The 20,052-nt window shown below is 37.2% G+C and overlaps 1 protein-coding gene across 6 annotated transcripts in view; it reads right to left on the bottom strand.

Annotated features, from left to right (window-relative positions):
* SPICE1 (spindle and centriole associated protein 1) overlaps positions 1–18,160 on the bottom strand; it is a 97,509-nt gene extending 79,349 nt beyond the window's left edge. Inside the window, exons 1-3 of one of the 6 annotated variants that reach the window (XR_009185567.1) lie at positions 18,010–18,100; positions 16,337–16,436; positions 11,132–11,230 (exon numbers count right to left, since the gene is read on the bottom strand). Coding sequence is in view for 4 of the 6 variants with exons in the window: in XM_058295838.2 (XP_058151821.1) it covers positions 11,132–11,230; positions 16,337–16,396 (159 nt within the window). In the remaining 2 variants the exon portion in view is untranslated. Of the gene's footprint in view, positions 1–11,131; positions 11,231–13,075; positions 13,112–16,336; positions 16,437–18,009 lie in introns of those variants that run through there. The other 5 variants (XM_058295838.2, XM_058295839.1, XR_009185568.1 and 2 more) reach the window with 5 other exon arrangements.
* Between the last annotated feature and the right edge of the window lie 1,892 nt (positions 18,161–20,052).

Raw genomic sequence — 20,052 nt, 5'->3', positions numbered from 1 at the left:
ACGGCAAATTGACACAGTGAGCAGACAACTTGGGGGAAGGGGAGAGAAATAAATAAAAAACAAATCTTAAAAAAAAGAACTTTAAAAAATATAGGGTAGAGGCACATAAGAGCAGATTGAAATTGCTCAAACACAGAATTAGTGACTTCTAATAACACAGAGCATCTGAGCTGGAAAAGACAGGAGAGCAGAAAAAGAAGAAAATGGAAAAAATGGAACAGTGTCTCAGGGAATTGAATGACAATGCGAAACACAAAAATATATACACTATCAGTGTCCCAGAAGGAGAACAAAATGGAAAAGTAGCAGAAAGAATATTTGAAGGAATAATTACCAGAAACTTTCCAATCCTTAGGAAATACATAAATATGACTAGCCAAGCAAGACAATGCACCCCAAACAGAATAAATCCAAACAGATCTACCCTAGATATATACTATACGGAATGACAAGAGATAAAGAGAAGATTATGAAAGCAAGAGAAAAGCAAAGCATTAAAAAAAAAAAAAAAAAAAAGGAATCTCAGTGAGATTAAGGTTTGACCTCTTATCAGAAGCAATGGAGGAGAGAAGAAAATAGTATGACGTTTTCAAGGTACTGATAAAGGAAAACTGCCAGCCAAGAAGTTTGTATCCAGGAAAACTGTCCTTCAAAAAACAAGGGTGAGTTCATAGTCTTCATAGGCAAAAAAAAAAGGATAGACTATGTTGCCGTAAGACCAGAATTACAAAAGAAATTAAAGTGAGTGCTGTAGTCTGAAAGGAAAACAAACAAACAAACAAGGGTGAGAGACTTGGAAAAGAGTATAGAAATGAAGATTACTAGAAAGGGTAAATTAAAGGATAAAAATCTAGACAAAAGTATGATATGGAAAGAGAAAACCAAATGTCAACATGGATCAATAATAACATTTACAATAATAACATTGAATGTTATTGATTTGAACTCTCCAATCAAAAGACATAGACTTGTAGAATGCATAAAAAATTACCATCCCTCTACATGTTGTCCAAAAGAAGCTCACCTTAGACAGAAGAACACAACCAGGTTAAAAGTGTAAGGTTGGAAAAAGATATTTCACACAAGTAGTAACCAAAAAATTGAACAAGAATATATGAAGCCAACATCACCATAACCATAATACATACGGGATAAAGATACTCCCCCCCCCCAAAAAAAAAGAAAGAAAAAGAAATTTAAAACCAATAACTCTAATGAATATAGATGCAAAAATCCTCAACAAAATACTTTCAAACTGAATCCAAATGTATATTAAAAGAATTATATACAATGATCAAGTGGGTTTTATCACAGGCTTTAAAAAAAAATACACAAGAAAATAATTAGTGTAACAAACATCAATAAATTGAAGAAGAAAAATCATATGATCCTTTCTATTGATGCAGAAAAGGCATTTGACAAAATAAACAAAACTTTATTGATAAAAACACTCCAAAATTTAGGAATAGAAGGAAGTTTTCTCAATATGGTAAAGGGCACATATGAAAAACTTACAGCTAACATTGTAAGGTGAAAGACTGAAAACTTTCCAACTGAGTATAAAACAAGAATGCCCACTGTCACCTTATTATTCAATATTGTGCTAGAAGTTCTAGCTAGAGCAATTAGGCAAAATAATGAAATACAATGCATTTGAATAGGAAAGGAAGAAGTAAAACTTTCACTATTCACTGATAGCATGATCCTTTATTTGGAAAATCCTATAAAATCAACGAAAACGCTAATAGAATTAACAAATAGCAAAATAATAAAATAATAAAGTTGTGTGATACAATATTAATATGCAAAAATCAATAGTGTTTCTATATACTACTGATGTTCAATCTGTGGAGGAAATAAGGAAAAAGGAAAAATTCCATTTATTATAGTGACTAAAGCATTCAAATATTTAGCAATAAACTTAACCAAGGACATAAACTATCTGTATTCAGAAAACTACAAAACATCTTTAAGAGAAACTGAAGAAGACTTAGATAAATGGAAGGACATTTCATGTTCATGGATTGGAAGGCTATCATTAAGATGTCAATTGTATGCAAACTGATTGCCAGATTTAACACAATCCCAAAACAGTGTTTTTTGCAAAAATTAAAAACCAATTTATCAGATTTATCTGAAAGTGTGAGCAGTCCCAAATAGCCAAAATGTCTTAAAAAAAAAAACTAAGTTGGAGGACTCTTACTTCCTGACTTTAAAAATATTACTTAGCAATAGTGGTAAAAACAGACAGAATGACAAATGGAACTGAACTGAAAACTGTGAAATAGATCCTTACAACTATAGTCAAGTGATTTTTGACAAGGCTATGAGGTCCATCCAGCTTGGACAGAACAGTCCATTCAACAAATGGTGATGGAAGAACTAGTTAGCAATAAACAGAATAAAGAAAGAAGTCCCCCATCTCATACTTTATAAAAAATTATCTCAAAATGGTTCAAGGACTTAAATATTAACATAAGAAAAACAGACATAAATTTCCTTGACGAAAATGTAGAAAACTTCTTCAAGATATTGTGGTAGACAGCAGTTTCTTAAATCTTATATCCAAAGCAGGAGCAACAAATGAAAAGAGTAGATGAAAGGGACCTCCACAAATTTAAAAATATTTGCACCTCAAAGGACTTTGTCAAAAGGGTGAAAAGGCAGCCAACTCAGTGGGAGTAAATATCTGACTATCATATATCTAAGTGTTTAATATCCATGTTATATAAAGGCATGATATAACTCAACAATAGAAAGACAAACTACTCAATTAAATAATGGGCAAAAGAGTTAAAAAGACAACTATCTAAAGAAGAAATACAAATGGCTAAGAAATACATAAAAAATATTCAACCTCATTAGCAATTAAGAAAATGCAAATCAAAACTACAATGAGATATCATTTCATACTTATTAGATTGGCTGCTATTAAATTTTGGAGAGCAGGTGGAGAGATAGAAATGCATAGTCGCTGTTTGTGGGAATGTAGAATATTACCACTGCTGTGGAGGACTGTTTGACAGTTCCTTAGAAAGTTGAATATAGCCTTGCCCTGGGACCCAGCAATACCATTTTTCTTCTATACCCAGAAGAAGTGAAAGTTGTCACAAGAAGAGGAATCTGCACATCAATGTTCACAGCAGTGTTATTCACAGTAGCCAAAAGTTGGGAACAGCCCAGGTGTCCATCAACTGATGAATGGATAAAAAATTGTGGTATATACACAATGGAATATTATGCAGTGATAAGAAATGAAGTCATGCAACATATGACAAAATGGATGAACCTGAAGGGCATTATGTTGAGTGAAGAAAGACAGACACAAAAGGACAAATACTGTATGATTACATTACGAACTAAATATATTCTGTGAAATATATGATATGAAATATGAATATGGGTAAAATTGCATATATAAGATTGTTTTTCTTTGAAGCTGAAAAAATGTAGGTTAATTTACAAAATAATATCTGACAAAAAGTTATACTAAGAGAGGAGACCAGACACAGAACATTACACATTGTATTATTCCATTTTTATAAAATGAAAATATAAATCAATTTATAAAGATGAAATTGGATTGGTGGTAATGTAGGACTAGGAAAGGAATGCTAAAGGGTGTGGAGTCTTTCTTTTTATAGTAATGAATTTGTTCTAAAATTTTTTGTGGTGATGAATGCACAACATTGTGATTATACTAAAAGCCACTGAATATATACTTGTAATAGATCATATGCTGTGAATATATCTCAATAAATCTGCTGAATAACTAAATAACTTGCAAGAATAGCCAGAAATAGCAGCTATGTACAGCAGGGGAAGCATAGAGAGATAAAGGGGTGAATGATTTTCTCGTTAGTTTGTTATTGTTAGTAGTAATGAAATAATGAAAATGCTCTAATGATGTCTGAAGTGATCAATGTACAACCATGTGATTATAACAAACACTATTGATTGTACAGTTTGTATTAATGTTTGCCTTATAAATATGTAGCAATAAAACTGATTTGTTAAGAAAGAGTGTTAATATTATCTGAAAAAAAGGGTGAATTGATGGATTGACTCACAATTTAATACATAACTTCAGTAATTTTGCCATGATTAATTCTTCACAGGGCTAGAAAATAAGAATAATGGCTGCTAGAATCAGAATCTTTCCTTGAAACTTATTATAAGTAGATATGATTTGTGGGAGTAAGCTTTATTTAATAATATGAAATTTACTAAGAGAAAATGTGTTGTCTTTGGTTGTGTAAACTAATTGATTTCCTACAAAGCCTGGACTTATTTCAGAACTTGAATAAATGAAGATTGAAAGATATTATTTTCCATGCAAGTGTAAATTTTTGTATGCATTTTTGGTAATATATTAGTAATTAAGGGAAACTGATAAATTATGGAGATTCACTGTCTTTTCACAATTCCTAAAACAAAAATTGAAGGCCCTTGGACAAAACGATTAATGAGCCCTAAAGCACAGCACATATTATTCTGGACTATTTTAAACTATTTTATATGATTTCTTGAAACTTTGAAGCATATACTTACAGTTCTTCTTAACAATGCACTCTCAACGTCATGCATATAAGGGAACATTTACCATGACCATAATTTCACATTCTTTTTTTCTTATTCCCTCTATCTTGTGAATATTGTAACAACTTATAAAGACTGACTTCCAGCTCATAAGACAAAAACATGAAACAAAAAAACTTTCTTTTCCTTCTTGTGTGTGTTCTTTACTTTAAGACCATTTGAAACATTTAATTAAATAGTTTCGTTGTTGTTATTGTTTTAGGCCAATGTATTAACTGACTTTTTAAAAATACATTTTTATTACAGAAGTTGTGAACTTAAAAACAATCATGCACATGTGCAGAATTCCCATACAACAATTTTCCAACACACCACACAATTGTGGAACAGTTTTTACATATATATAAGATAATATCATCAGACTATTAACACTAACTGTGGACTACAGCATATTTTGGCATATTTTTTCCATACCTCCTGTTATTAATGCAGTACGTCTTTGGTTTTGACGCAAGAGTAATACAGAATTGCTGTCAACTACGGTTCATAGATTACATTAATTGTATTTTCCCATGCTAATCCACATTCCCACTACCCTGCAATTGTGATGTACATCAGTTCTAGTTCACAGAAGGACATTCTTGCATTTGTACTATTAACCCCAATACTCGTCCACATCTGGGTTCATGGTTCACTGCCCTAGAATATTCTTTGGCCCTCTTTCAATTAACATTTACTGAGTTTTATTGATAACATTGTATGACCAACATGATTTAAAATGGCTACTTCAGTATTTGTCTTCTCCAGCCCTCTTTTTCCTGTTTTTTCCTTTCACCTTGCAGAACTCCCTTTACTATTGGCCTGTTTCTTCTTGACAAACTCTCTTAATTTCTGTTTATCTGTGAATATTTTGAATCCTCATTTAAATGCCTCATTTTGTTGGGTACAGAATTCTTGGCTGGTAGCTTTTTTCTTTTTGCAACATCCCTATGTCATACCACTGCCTTCTCACCTCCATGGTTTTAGATGAGAAATCAGTGCTTAATCTTATTGAGCTTCCCTTGTATGTCATGGATCCCTTTTTTCCTTGCTGCTTTCAGTATTCTCTTTGTGTTGAGCATTTGACAATTTGATATGTATATGTTTCGGGTTAGGATTTACACTGTTTGGACTGTGCTGTGCTCCCTGGACATGTATATCCACATCCCTCAAAGTTATTTGTGAAATTTTCAGCCATTATTTTCTCCAACACTCCTTGTGTCCCATTTCCTTTCTCTTCTCCCTCTGGGATGCCTATAATGTATATGTGCATATTGGGCTGTCATTCAATTAATTCCCTCAATCTCTGCTGAATTTTTTTCTATTTTTTTATCTATCTCTTCTACTATCTTGCAAGTTCAGATGCATTATCTTCAATTTCACTAATTCTTTCTTCTGCCTATTCAAATCTGCTCTTATGTCCTTCTATCGTATTTTTGATTTCTTGTATTGTGCCATTTATCACCAGCAGATCTATTTTCTTTTTATGTATGTTTACAATTTCTTCTCTATCTTCCCCCTGTGTCTTCCTAATATCCTTTATCACTTCCTTCACTTCATTAAGTTCATTCATGATATTTATTTGGACATCCTTGATTAGTTCTTTCACATTCTACATTTTCTTCTGTTTTTTAGTCTCTTCATTAGACTGGGTCATGTCTTCCTGTTTCTTAGTATGGCTTGTAATTTTTTGCTGGTGTCTAGACATCTTTTTATCTTGATGGGTTTAGTTAGATGGTGTCCCCTGCGTAGGGGAGCCCCACATGCAAGGAGTGTGCCCCGTAAGGAGAGCCGCCAAGTGCGAAAGAAAGTGCAACCTGCCCAAGAACAGCGCTGCACACATGGAGAGCTGACGCAGCAAGATGACGCAACAGCAACAAAAAAAGAAACACAGATTCCCATGCCACTGACAACAGAAGAGGACAAAAAGAAGAACACACAGCAAATGGACACAGAGAACAGACAACTCGGGCAGGGGGGAGGAGGAAGGCGAGAGAAATAAATAAAATAAATCTTAAAAAAAAAAAATAACATGGTGATGAAAGACACAATGAAAAATTTATTTTATTTTTTATTTTTAAACATTGTTTTTTTTAATTATTATCTTATTTTTTATTATTTTTATTCTTTTTTTGTTTTGGGAGAGGTTTTGGATTGCAGAAGGGCATAACTGTGGCAGGGGAAGGTTACTGGCACAGGCTGTTGATGATGGGAGGGGTCCATCTGGGGCATGCCTTAATGGAATATGAATATGTTCAAGAGGTCAGGGGGTGTTGTCTTGTTGGGTGCAGACCCACACAATAACTGAGAGAATATTGAATTCCTATTCTGGAAAGTACTGCTACATTCCCTAATCGAGTGGCAAGAATCCCTAGAGTACAAGGAGGACAGACCAATACATTAGGCCCTTCATATTGCTGGAACCTTGTTCTTGTGAAAGTGAAACTTAGCTCAGTTTTATATATTGCCTAAGAGTTACCTCCTGAAAGCCTTATTGTTACTCACTTGTGGCTTCTAAGCCAAATCTGGCTTAGAAGTATAAACTCACTACTTTCCCCTGGGATGGGACATGACTCCCAGGGATAAGCCTCCCTGGCACTGAAAGATTACTATCAAGTACCAACTAGCAATGCGATTGGAAAAAGACCACAACCAAAAGATGGAAATATTAAATACAAATGAGTTTTTAGGGCTAAGAGATTTCAAAATGAGTCAGGAGGTCATTCCAGAGGTTACGCTTATGCACGTTTCAAGAGCATCTCATTCTCTGCCACGGTAAATAATATCTCAAGCAGGGATGCTCCTGAGGGCTCTAGAGACATCTGGGAACTACAGGCAGGGCAGACAATCTCAAGAATTCAACACCCTGTCAGTGGGATTTACCTTAGAATATATGGTCCCCAATGTAAGAGAATTAGACTCATTTATAATTTCCCTATGCATGGCTCTTCTGCCCCTTTTATTTGAACCGATAATTAGCACTATACTTGTTAAATAAATGTACCAGAGACTTAAATCTTCGGTCTGTTTATATGCTGGCTGAGCTCTGAATTTCAGCAATGTTGCAACACCTACCCTCCAGTTAATTGGACTCAACCAGGGCAACTAGAGAAATAATGATGGACAATGCCCATCTGAAAAAACAGAGTATCTACAGCTCCAAGCAAGACGTCCATCCATCTGTGCTATTTGATATAAGGCCCCTCTCAATCAGAAACAGAGTGGGCATCACCATGCTAAAATCCTCAAGATTGAGGAATGAACAAACTTAAGGGGGGAATGCAACTATAGACTACAGTAGACTTATTATTCTAGCAATGGAAGATCTTGTAAAATTGCTATAAAGGCAGTGGTCACCAGAGGTTCTGATGGGAGGGAGAGGGAAGAATAGGTGTAACATGGGGCATTTTGGGGACACTGGAATTGGTCTGAATGATACTGAAATGATGAATACAGGCCATTACACACTTTGCCAAAACCTGTAAAAATGTGCAGTGCAAAGTGTAAACTATAATGTAAACTATTTACTATGGTTAGCAGAAATGCTTCAATACATGTTCATCAAATGTAACAAATGTACCACACAATGAAAGATCTTGTTAATGGGCAAAAGTGTGGAAGGGGTGGAGGTGGGATATATGGGAATCCCCGATATTTTCAATTTATCATTTATGTAATCTACAAATTCTTTAAAAATAAAATTTTAAAAATTTTTTAAAAAAGAAAAATAAACTTTAAAATTTTATATAGATGTGTGAGAGGCCCCAAATAGGCAAAAACATGTTGAAAAAGTAGTAAAAAGTTTGAAGATTCACACTTACCATTTTAAACCTTACTATAAAGCTACACTAATCGAAACAGCATGGTACTGCACAAGGACAGATAAAAAGACAATGGTCAAATTGAGAGTTCAGAAGTAAGTCCTCACATCTACGGCCAATTGATTTTTGACAAGCACGCCAAATCTACTGAATGGGGAAAGTTTCTTCAGCTGAGAGAACTTAATATCTATATGCAAAAGAATAAAGATGTATCCCTAATTCACACCATATACAAAAACTAATTCAAAACAGATGAAACTCTTAAATATAAGAAGTAAAACCATAAAACTTTTGGAAGAAATCATAGGAAAGCATCTTCAAGACTTCGTGTTAGGCAATGGATTCTTAGACTTTACACCAAAATCATGAGCACAAAAAGAAAAAAATAGATAAATGGAACCAAGCTCATCAAAATTAAAATCTTTCATACATAAAAGAACCTCATCGTGAAAGTAAAATGACAAATTACAGTATGGGAGAAAATATTTGGAAACCACATAGCCAACAAGGGTTTAATATCCAGAATATATAAATAAATCCTACAACTCAACAATAAGAAGACAAACAATTCAATTTAAAAATGGGCAAAAGATCTGAATAGACAGTTCTCCAAAGAACATATTCAAACAGCCAATATGCACATGAAAAAATGCTCAACATCATTAGCCATTATGGAAATGCAAATAAAAACCACAATGAGATACTATTTCACACCCAGTAGAATGGCTACTATCTTTTTAAAAAACAAACAAAAATAACAAGCATTGGAAAAGATGTGGAGAAATAGGAACACTTTCTCATTGTCGGTGGGAATGTAAAATAATGCAGTTGCTATGGAAGACAATTTGGAAGTTCCTCAGAAAGTTAAGTATGTAATTCCCACATGACCTGGCAATCTCACTTCTAAGTATATACACAAAATAATTGGAAGTGGGGACTCAAGCAGTTATCTGTACACTGATGTTCACAGCAGCAAATTGCCAAAAGATGTCCAGCAACAGATGAATAAACAAAATTTGATAGATGGATACCATGGAATATTATTCAGCCATAAAAAGGAATGAAGTTCTGATATATGCAACATTGATGAAACTTGAAAACATGATGTTGAGTGAAATAAGCCAGATACAAAAGGACAAGTAGGACATGATCTCAATGATAGGAAATAATTAGAATAAGCAGATTCATGGGGTCAGAAACTAGGATAGAGGTTACCAGGGTCCATCATAAGGGTAAGGAAAGGGGAGCTGGGAATTAACGGTGGTGATGGTAGAACATCATTGTACATGTATTTAATACCACTGAGTTATACATTTGAATGTGGTACAACTGGAAACTTTAAGTTGTAAATATAATAATAAATATTTTTTAAAAACAACATAGGATGACTATAAGCACAGTGAACCCTAATGTAAAATATGGATTATAGTTAAGAGCTTAATTATAATAATATTATGTCATCAATTGTAATAATGGTACCACGCTAATGCAAATTGCTAACAGGGAAAACTGTGCACATGAGTGGCAGTATATAGGATCTCTGAATTTTCTGCATGATTTTCTGTAAACCTACAACTTCTATAATAATAACAAATTTTTGAAAGTTATTGAAATAGAAATAAATGACCTTTTAAGCACATCATTAAAATACACACACATATACACATTATTAGTCAGCTTGATCTCTCTGTCATTTACCAGTCTTGACTACAAATGACTTCTGACTACTTCCCAAGGTAAGTCTACTTTCAAGTAACTGTTTTCAGTACAGGAGATAATAAAAAAAATAAATGAAGAAGGTTCTAGATGCAATATTGAACAATGGGTTTCAATTATGATTTGAGCAATGGCAACCTATTGTAATAAATACTGAATTTCCCCAAGTGACCACCCTAAGGTGACCATACTTACATTGTGTGCTTTTTTCCCCTTTTAACCAGTTTCATTATCTTAGCGTCACACCCTTACAATATTTCGTAACCAATTAGAAAGCAATAAAGCAATCTAAACAAAGAGAAGTTCCCCTGTCCCACTTCCAAAGGCTGTCAGTTTGCCCAGGATATCTAGCTTAGATGGTTAGACGCATTAAAAATCCAAAAGAATCCTTGAGACTCAAACTAAAGTCTTACAGTCCAAACAAAAGTACCAGGCTACAAAAGATATAAACTCTCTTGGTAATACCAGGAGTATTTGGGGCAGGAGCTAATATGAACTTGAGGTGCATCCTATATGTTAAAAATATTTGTACTGAAATTGACTAGTCTCTGGAGGTAAGTAAAAAACAATTCAAAGGATAAGAGAGTAAGGATTACCCATTTTTAGCCAAAAATGCCATCACATGATTATGGCATCTCTAGTTACTATGGACAAATCTAAAAGAGGTACCACAAAATTCAGACATCAGTGACATAGGTTAGCTAAAATTACCTTAAAGCACTGAGTTCACAAAGTTCTTCATTTTGATTTTTTTTAGGGGGGGGGGCGGGTAAAACACACACACATCCTTGAGATTCCAATTCTTCAAAGGAGGCAGGGGTTATAGCCTGAACAAGTGTATTCTATGAAAGAGTCTGCTCTTCACTACATGGCCTACGATATAAGGAAGGCCTAGAAAGTCATTCGCCCCTTTTATGTGGAAACCTCATCCAGTGCATCTTTCTGAATGACCAGGACCATATCATATCTATTCCTCCAGAATAAGGTTTATTTTTTATTATCCCACCTAGACTTACATCCCATTCTTGCTTCACTGAAGATTTCTTCTTCTTTGCTTTAAGTGCTTTTCTTCCTCCTCCCCGCGGAACATAACGGTTCACTCTGACAAATGACATCTAGGAATAATAATCATATCAAATTTTTAAAATAAGAGTAAAAGTAATAGTTATCTCAAGAGGGGGAAAAGACATCTAGGAAAAACAAAATACATCTTAAAATGTCAAAAGAAAAATTTACACATAATTAAAGAAAAGGCTACCAAAATATGTGATTCTCTCACTTCATTATTAATAGAAAGTTGATACTGATAACTACAAAAGACCAGGTCTCAAGTCAGTAACTTAAATGTATTTGCTTAATAAAGCTGTCTAGGAATGCACAAAAGTATGACCGAAAGCAGAGAGCTAAGGCAGTAGAGAGGCTTTGTCATCAGTTACATAAACATTCACAATTAATAGAGAAAATGCCAGTCACAATATGCAGTCAATAATATGAATGCAAAATGTGGGGAAAGAAGAGCAAAAGAGATTTGGAGTTCTTTCTTAAACATTCTTATACTCTAAATTACTTCCATGTACATGTGTGCTCATTTTAAAATAAAGGTAGTTAAACTTTAGAGTATAAGGTATGATACCATTACTAGAATACCTATCACTTAATACCAAATGAGAGTGTTTATCAATTTTACACTAGAATTTACATTTGCCAATATTTGCTTGACACTCTTAAAATAGCAATGCTAAGGACACTGGACTAAAGACAATACAAATGGCCAATAAGCATATTAAAAGATGCTCGACATTATTAGCCACTACGGTATTGTTAAAAAAACACAATGAGAGCCTACTTCATACCCACTAGGATGCCTATAATAAAAAAAAAAAATGGACAATAACAAGTGTTGGTAAGGGTATGAAGAAATTATTATAGAACCCTCAAACACTGCTAGTGAAAAAGTAAAATGGTACAAGTACTTTGGAAAACAGTTTGGCAATTTCTCAAAAAGTTAAATACGAAGTTACTATATGATCCAGCAATTCCACTCCTACGTATATACCTAAGAGAAATGAAAATATATGTCCACACAAAAACTTGTACATGAATATTCATTAATAGCCCCAAAGTGGAAACAATCCAAATGTTCACCAACTAACTGATGAACAGATAAACAAAATGTGGTAAATCCATACAATGGAATATTCTTTGACCATAAAAAAGGAATGAAGTGCAGATATATGCTACAACATTTTTTAAAACATAATGTTAAGCAAAAGAAGCCAGATGCAAAAGACCACATCTTCTGTAATTCAGTTCAATATAAAATGTCCAGAATAAGCAAATCCACATAGAAAGTAGATTAGTGGTTGCTAGAGGCTAAAAAGAGGGTGGGAATGGATAGTGACTGCTAAGGGGTATAGGGTTTCTCTTTGAGGCGATGAAAATGTCCTGGAATTAGATAGGATGATGATTGCACAACTCTGAATAAAAACTAAAAACTAAAAACCTCCAAATTGCACACTTAAAATGATGGATTTTATGGTATATAAACAAAGTCTCAGTTAAGTTCTAAAAAAACAATATGGAATATATATAATAGTTATTCAAAGAAAGGATTCTGATATATTTTCCTCTTTAGCCACTTAGTTCTTCAATTTACTCTGCAGAAATAAAGGGGAATCATAAAATGTCAGTAAATCTATAATGAATTACGCATCCATTAAAATAATATTAAGGGAAGAGGATGCAGCTCAAACAATTGAGCTCCCACATACCACATGGGAGGTCCCTGGTTCGGTTCCCAAGGCCTCTTAAAGAATACAAGCAAGACAGCAAGCAGATGTGACGGGCAGGAGCAGCAAGTTGACACAACAGTATGACAGAAGAGACGCAAGAAGGAAAACATAATGAATCACAACAAAGCAGGGAACGGAGGTGGTCCAAGCGATTAGGAGTCTCCTTACAACATCGGAAGTCCCAGGTTCGGATCCCGGTGTCTCCTAAAGAAACAACAAAGACAGACATAGCAAGTACAAACAAGGGGGTGGGGAGAAATAAATAAATTTTTAAAATGAAATTTTTAAAAATTATATTAAGAAGTTTAATAACACAGGGAAATACATAAAAATTTAGGTGTAAAAAAAGTAGAATATAGAACTGCATGTATAGTATACTCTCAATGATGTTTTTTATATATATATATACAGTATTCACTTATTCTCTATAAGCACTTCCCATTTAATCCCAGAGCCCAATGAAGCAGGTATTGCCTTGAGAAACAACATAACACAGTGGTTAAGAGTACAGAGTCTGGGGAAGTGGACTTGGCCCAGTGGTTAGGGCATCTGTCTACCATATGGGAGGTCTGCGGTTCAAACCCTGGGCTCCTTAACCTGTGTGGAGCTGGCCCGCGCGCAGAGTGCCCTACCACGCAGGGGTGTCCCCCGCATAGGGGAGCCCCACGCACAAGGAATGAGCCCTGTAAGGAGAGCCGCCCAGCGCAAAAGAAAGTGCAGCCTGCCCAGGAATGGTGCTGCACACATGGAGAGCTCACACAACAAGATGACACAAGAAAAAGAAACAGATTCCCATGCCGCTGACAACAGAAGTGGACAAAGAACACGCAGCAAATAGACACAGAGAACAGACAACTGGGGTGGGGGAAAGGGAGAGAAATAAATAAATCTTTAAAAAAAAAAAAAGAGTACAGAGTCTGGCACCAGACAGTCTGGGTTCAAGTCACAGGTCTACTACTTAAAATGGAGCTAATTAAATACGTAAGGTGCTAAGAACCCTTGCCTAGAACAAACTTAAGTCCTATTTAAGGGTTGATGGTAATGATGACTATTAACCTCCACTCCCAAATGAGAAAAATGGGGCTTAAAAAGTTAAACGTATTGTTCAAAGTCACACAAGTCATAATAGCCAGAGCAGGAGCTAACACTCAAATCAAAGTCTAACCAACTGTTAAACCCATGCTACAAAACCTTGCATTGGGTTCTCTCTAGGTGGTTCTTGAAGTTTTCAAACGTTCTATGATGAATTTGTTACTCTTACAAACAGAAAAAAAAATTTTAAGGAATAGTTAAAAAGTATACATATTCAGAGGCTGAAATTCCAGCAGACTCACAGCCTCAATTCTGAAAACCAGTCATGAATCTGAAGTATGCACTTACAAATAGTCAAAAAACAGCCATCAAATGGAGGGATACTGGTATGGGATACCAATGACAGATGATATATGACTGACAGGGAGCTGTACAGAACATATGTCCAGGGTGCATGGTAATGTTTGGATATACTCATAGTGGCAACAATTAAAAACCACAGTAGGGGGGGTACTGGGTTCCCGGCCAGTGGTGCTCTGTCGTGGTCCCTAGGGGAGCAGCGACAGTCTCCCAGGTACAGTGGTGGGGACCGGGAGGGAGTGAGGGTTCAACAGTGAGCCCCTGATACTAATGACTATGCTTGTGAGCTGATAAACCCAAAATAATAACAAGGCCTAGAGCAACTTTGTGCCTGGGAATTTCCTTCTGTCAGCCTTCATGTTACTCAAATGTGGCCAGTCTCGAAGCCAAACTCAGCATGTAAATGCAATGCCTTCCCCCCAGCGTGGGACATGACACCCGGGGATGAGCCTCCCTGGCAACGAGGGACCACTATCAACTACCAACTGATGATGCAACTGGAAAATGACCTTATACGGAAGGTTCAATGCGGATCAGCAGAATATCCATGTCTACATAAAATACCATGACTTTAAAATGCTGTTTGACCTAAAGTAAGGGGGAAATGGAAAGGAGAAATGAGTTTATATGGCTACGAGTTTCTAAAAAAGAGTCTGGAGGCTGGCAGAAGGTTTGCCCTCATGCACAACTGAGCAGAGTCAGAGAGACAGATAAAGCAGATACAACCCCCAGATATTGGTTCCTTTGAGGGCTAAAGAGACCCATGGGAGTTATGGTCATGGCCGATGGGGTTAACTACCAGGGCAGATGGCCCCTCTTTGGAAATGGTGTTTATGTGTGATGAATCTGGACTCAGATGGGATCTCCCTTCATAAGACTTTCATGCTAATGTGCTGGAGGTGCAGTTAATGTTGGGGTTTAAGATATATTTAGGGGATTTGAATCTCTGGACTGACAATGTGATAGCCAGATCCTGAGCCTCAACAGACTCCAGCACCTACAATCTGATTTATTGGACTTACCACACTCAGCTAAGATGGAGGTGAAGGACAACCACCACACCATGGAGCCTAGAGTGATTACAACTGAAAATGGGAGGATTGCATCCAGCATCCAGGTGGAATCTGAGCCTCCTCTTGACATAAAGGTGCAATGGACACAACCAATCCAGTGTCCACATAGAAGAGGTGGCATTGGATTGGGAAAAGTGGACATAATGGACAAAGGGTATGGGGAAAGGCAGGAAGAGATGAGAGGTGGAGGCGTCTTCGGGACATGGAGCTGCCCTGGATGGTGCTTCAGAGGTAATCACCGGACATTGTAAATCCTCACAGGGCCTACAAGATGGAATAGAGGAGAGTATGGGCCATGATGTGAACCAATGTATATGAGGTGCAGAGGTGCCCAAAGATGTACTTACCAAATCCAATGGATGTGTCATGATGATGGGAACGAGTGTTGTTGGGGGGGGGGGAGAGGGGGGGTGGGGGGGTGGGGTTGAATGGGACCTCACATATATATTTTTAATGTAATATTATTACAAAGTCAATAAAAAATAAAAAAATTAAAAAAAAAAAAAAAAAAAAAAAGACCTAAATATACAAATTAAAAAAAAAAAAAAAAAAAAAAAAAAAAAACAGCCATCAAAAGGTCCATATACTTGTTTCTTTCATGGGTAAGGCTCTCAACCATAACAATATTAAAAATTTAGGAAAAGGAAGAGTATTATCAGCGTTATTTGCACAGTAATGGTGACTTCTGATGGTAAATATAATGTATCCAAACAGAAAAGCTTTGATTTAAGGAAAATTACCTTAAAGCACTGAGGTGCTTTAAGGAAATGAATAGAAACACAAGATCAAAGGCCTGTGCTATTTGTGTATGTGAACCGTTAACCAATTTTGGCACAAGAAAATGTTACAATCAATAAAGTCATATTTACATGACAAACACAAATAGTGGTGAATGAAAGTATAAATTTATTGCCATTTCTTTCACTACAATTTGACCTACTAAAGGTGACTATTGCAGACATACCTTAAAATGCCCTTGTGTAACATCCTTTCCTTGAGTGTGGGCAGGACCTTTGACTAACATTTAACCAATAGAATATTTCAAAGGAGACAGCCTGTCACTCCTGTGATGAGGTTATATGATAAAGATGATGGAATGTCAGTCCCACAAAATGTAATATAAGACTGCATCTTAGCAGACTAGAGGAAGACTCACTTGCTGGCTTTGAAGAAGCAAACTGCTGAATTTTGACAGTCTACAGAAAGAGTCACAGAGCAGGGATCTGTGAACGGCCCCTAGGACCTTAGGGCAGCCTCCAGCATGCAGCCAGTAGGAAGTCAGAGCCCTAAGTCAAAGATCTGCAAGGAAATTAATTCTTACAGTAACTTCAGGGAACCTAGATGGTTTTTCTCAAGTTGAGCCTCTAAGTGGAGAAAGCAGTGCAGGCTTTCCCCGCTCCCATCCACTAGTTCTGGATACAAAATTGGATTGCTGAGGAAATGTCTGCTGAATTAAGCTGAATTGACAGCATTACCATCTTTCTAAATGTTCTGGTTTAAAACCACCACCTTCTGTTCCTTCTTGTCCCTTAGCCAATCAGACACCAAAATCTACTAATTATTTCCTTAAAACATCTCTCCCATCTGTCCCCTCTTCACCACTACAAATGTTTCACCCAGTGTTTTATTATTTCTCCTAGTCTCATTTTCACTCATTCACTTACTAATTTAATCATCTATTCACCTAATAAATATTTTGAAAGCACCTGCGAAAATCGAGGCACTATGAATTAGTCTGTGCTCTCATAGGGCTTATTAGAGTCGATATAAGAGTACCAAAATTAAACAAAGAATTACAAAAAAAAAGTGAGAAGTAAATTCAGTGCACCATGGAATCTAACGAGAAAAGGATGAAAAAAAGGCAGGGCCAGATCATGCCCTATAAGTTACAATTTGAACACTACCTAAAGACCAGGGGAAGCCAGTGGAGAATTTTCAGCAGGGAGATAGATGACCGGATTTAGCAAATCCATTCTGGCTAGTGTGGAAGACAGGTCAAAGGGAAACACGACCTCATTCCTGTGTCCCTTCGATCAGATAAATAAGAGCATAGATCACAACCCTTTACTTTCTTCCTCAAAAGATTTTAATGGCTCCCTACTGCAGATTGGAATCCAATTTATCTTGGTATTCAAATGCTCTCCCCCATGTGGCCAGGCTGACTACTCTTTCCGATCTTTGCTCCTACCATACTCCCGACACACCCTAAACCCAGGGCTCACCTTCACATACAGTTTCAACCCGATAGATTCCTACTCGTCAAAACTCTTTCTAGCGGTTCCCCTGCGGTTTCAACATTATCCAATCGATTTAAATGACCCTTCCTGTCCAAAAGCACCACAGTTACATTGTAAACTCCAAGCGTGTCACATTTCTAGCTCGGGGCAAAAGCGTCCGCAAACACTGCTCACGCGCACATCCAAGGTCCTTCTAAGGGAGCACGCTAGACACACACGTACCCTGACACGCGCAAAACACACGGAGTGGTCGCGCTTTCTGTGATAAGGCTCCCCGACCTGGCGACTGGTCTCCTGCGAAAAGAAGACGCCACCACCGTTCTCCCCGCCCCGTAAACTTGAACCCTGAAGTTCGCTAGAGCTACGAGCTGCAAGCCTCCGCCGCACACCCGCAACCTGCCTTGCAGTTTTCTGTTTGCTGCCTCCACCAAGGATAAAACTTCAGGCACTTGAACCCGGCCCGCCACAGAGTAATACAACCCGCCGTTTCCGGGAGGTTTCCTTGGTTACCGGAGTCCCGCCCCACTCCCTCTGCGTATATCCGGCGAGACAAGTACGCAGGCGCTGTGAGACTAGAAGCGCTTAGTTTTCGTCTGTCTCTGTCATGGGTACGCCTCCTGAAGGTTCCAGGACACGTTGGAAAGTAGGCATGTAGTGTTTGCCAGAGTTCTTGAGAATTAACTAAAAGTTGTTCTTCACACCAGTGTTTACGTAACCCATTTATCTACCTTCATTATTAGCACTTACCAATGTGCTAGAGACAATATATTTAATGGGGACTAAAACAGTCAAAGTCCCTGCTCTCATGAAGCTTACAGTCTAGGAGCAGGCAGTTATTAATGACACAAATATACTATTAAAACTGTGAAGAGTGCTGAGAAAGAGATACTAACTAGATACTATGCTTATAAGGATATTTGAATTACTCTGGGAAACTGAAAAGCAAGAATGAGTAAACCACCCAGGGAAGGGTAGAGAGTTCATGCAGTCAGCTGCACGTGCAAAGGCATGTGGCAAGTGCAAGGTACTAGAGGTGCAGTGTGTCTGAAGTTCAGAAAGGAGAGGTAGATTGGTGATAGGTTGAAGTCATGACAGGAAGAGCTGTATAGGCATATTAAGGAGTTTAGAAAGCACTTCATTGGAAAATAGGGTTACTTTGCTCTAAGACAATTTACCTTCAGCCTCTCCTTTTCTGCTGTTAAACCACATCCATAGGTGGAAAAGCAAATACATAATCAATGCCTTCTAAATGTAAGAAACGACCTTCCAATAATTTCCACTCTGACTAAGGAAGTGTGATGTAGATGTATTCAATGATCAGGCAATATAATAATCCCCTTGAATAATCCACAACTCCCTGCCCTTCTCTGCGATTGCTGTGATCACGTGGCAGAACCACACCCTGGCCTTCCCACCTGTCCACTTACTAATCCTGCACCCTTGCAGCTAAACCTGACAGAAGAAAATACTCAACCCTGCTGACTTTTTTTTTTTAAGATTTATTATTTATTTCTCTTCCCCTGCCTTGTCTGCTCTCTGTGTCCATTCACTGTGTGTTCTTCTGTGTCCTCTTGCATTCTCTGTGGCATGGGGAATCTGTGTCTCTTTTTGTTGCATCATCTTGCTGAGTCAGCTCTCTGTGTGTACGGCACTGCTCTTGGGTGGGCTGTGCTTCTTTTCATGCAGCCAGCTCAATGCAGGGCACACTCCTTGCACATGGGGCTCCCCTACATGGGGGACACCCCTGCATGACATGGCACACCTTGTGTGCGGCAGCACCACGCATGAGCCAGCTCACCACACGGGCCAGGAGGCCCTGGGTTTGAACCCTGGACCTCCAATATGGTAGGTGAACGCTCTATCAGTTGAGCCACATCTGCTCCCCAATGCTGACTTTTAGTTCATGATCACTGATCTCAAGTGGGCCCTCAAAGTTTCCTGAAGATCACATTATTCCTTCCCTACTGATTCTCCTACCCTTCTTGATAACAATTTTAAAACTCTCATCCAAAATCTCTTCCCCAAGTCTCAGCGTTGCTTCCTACTTCATTAACACTATAAAAGCAATCAGAAGAGAGAATTTCTGTCACTACTTGGGCGCTCCTATCAGCATTTTACCCACAGAGTCTGCCTTCCTTGCTCTTATAGATGAACAGTATATGCTCCTAACAAAAGCAGTATAGTCAAAATTTAGTTGACCGTCTAGTTGCCACCCCCTTCACTAGTTCTGGATATAAAACTGGCTTGCTGAGGAAATCTCTGCTGAATTAGGCTGAACTGACAACATTACCATTTTTCTAATTGTTCACACTTGTGTACTAGATCCCATTCCCTTACACCCACTCCAGGATCGGCACCAGCAATTCTTCATCTTCTATATCATCAGGGTTTTTTTTCCCCTCTCTACTAAATTATTTCCATCAACATACAACCATGACATCAT

This window comes from Dasypus novemcinctus, chromosome 4 (assembly GCF_030445035.2).
Source record: "Dasypus novemcinctus isolate mDasNov1 chromosome 4, mDasNov1.1.hap2, whole genome shotgun sequence".
NCBI classification, from domain to species: Eukaryota; Metazoa; Chordata; class Mammalia; order Cingulata; family Dasypodidae; genus Dasypus; species Dasypus novemcinctus.
The sequence above is the reverse complement of the archived record's forward strand: the minus strand, read 5'-3'. Positions and strand labels throughout refer to the sequence as shown.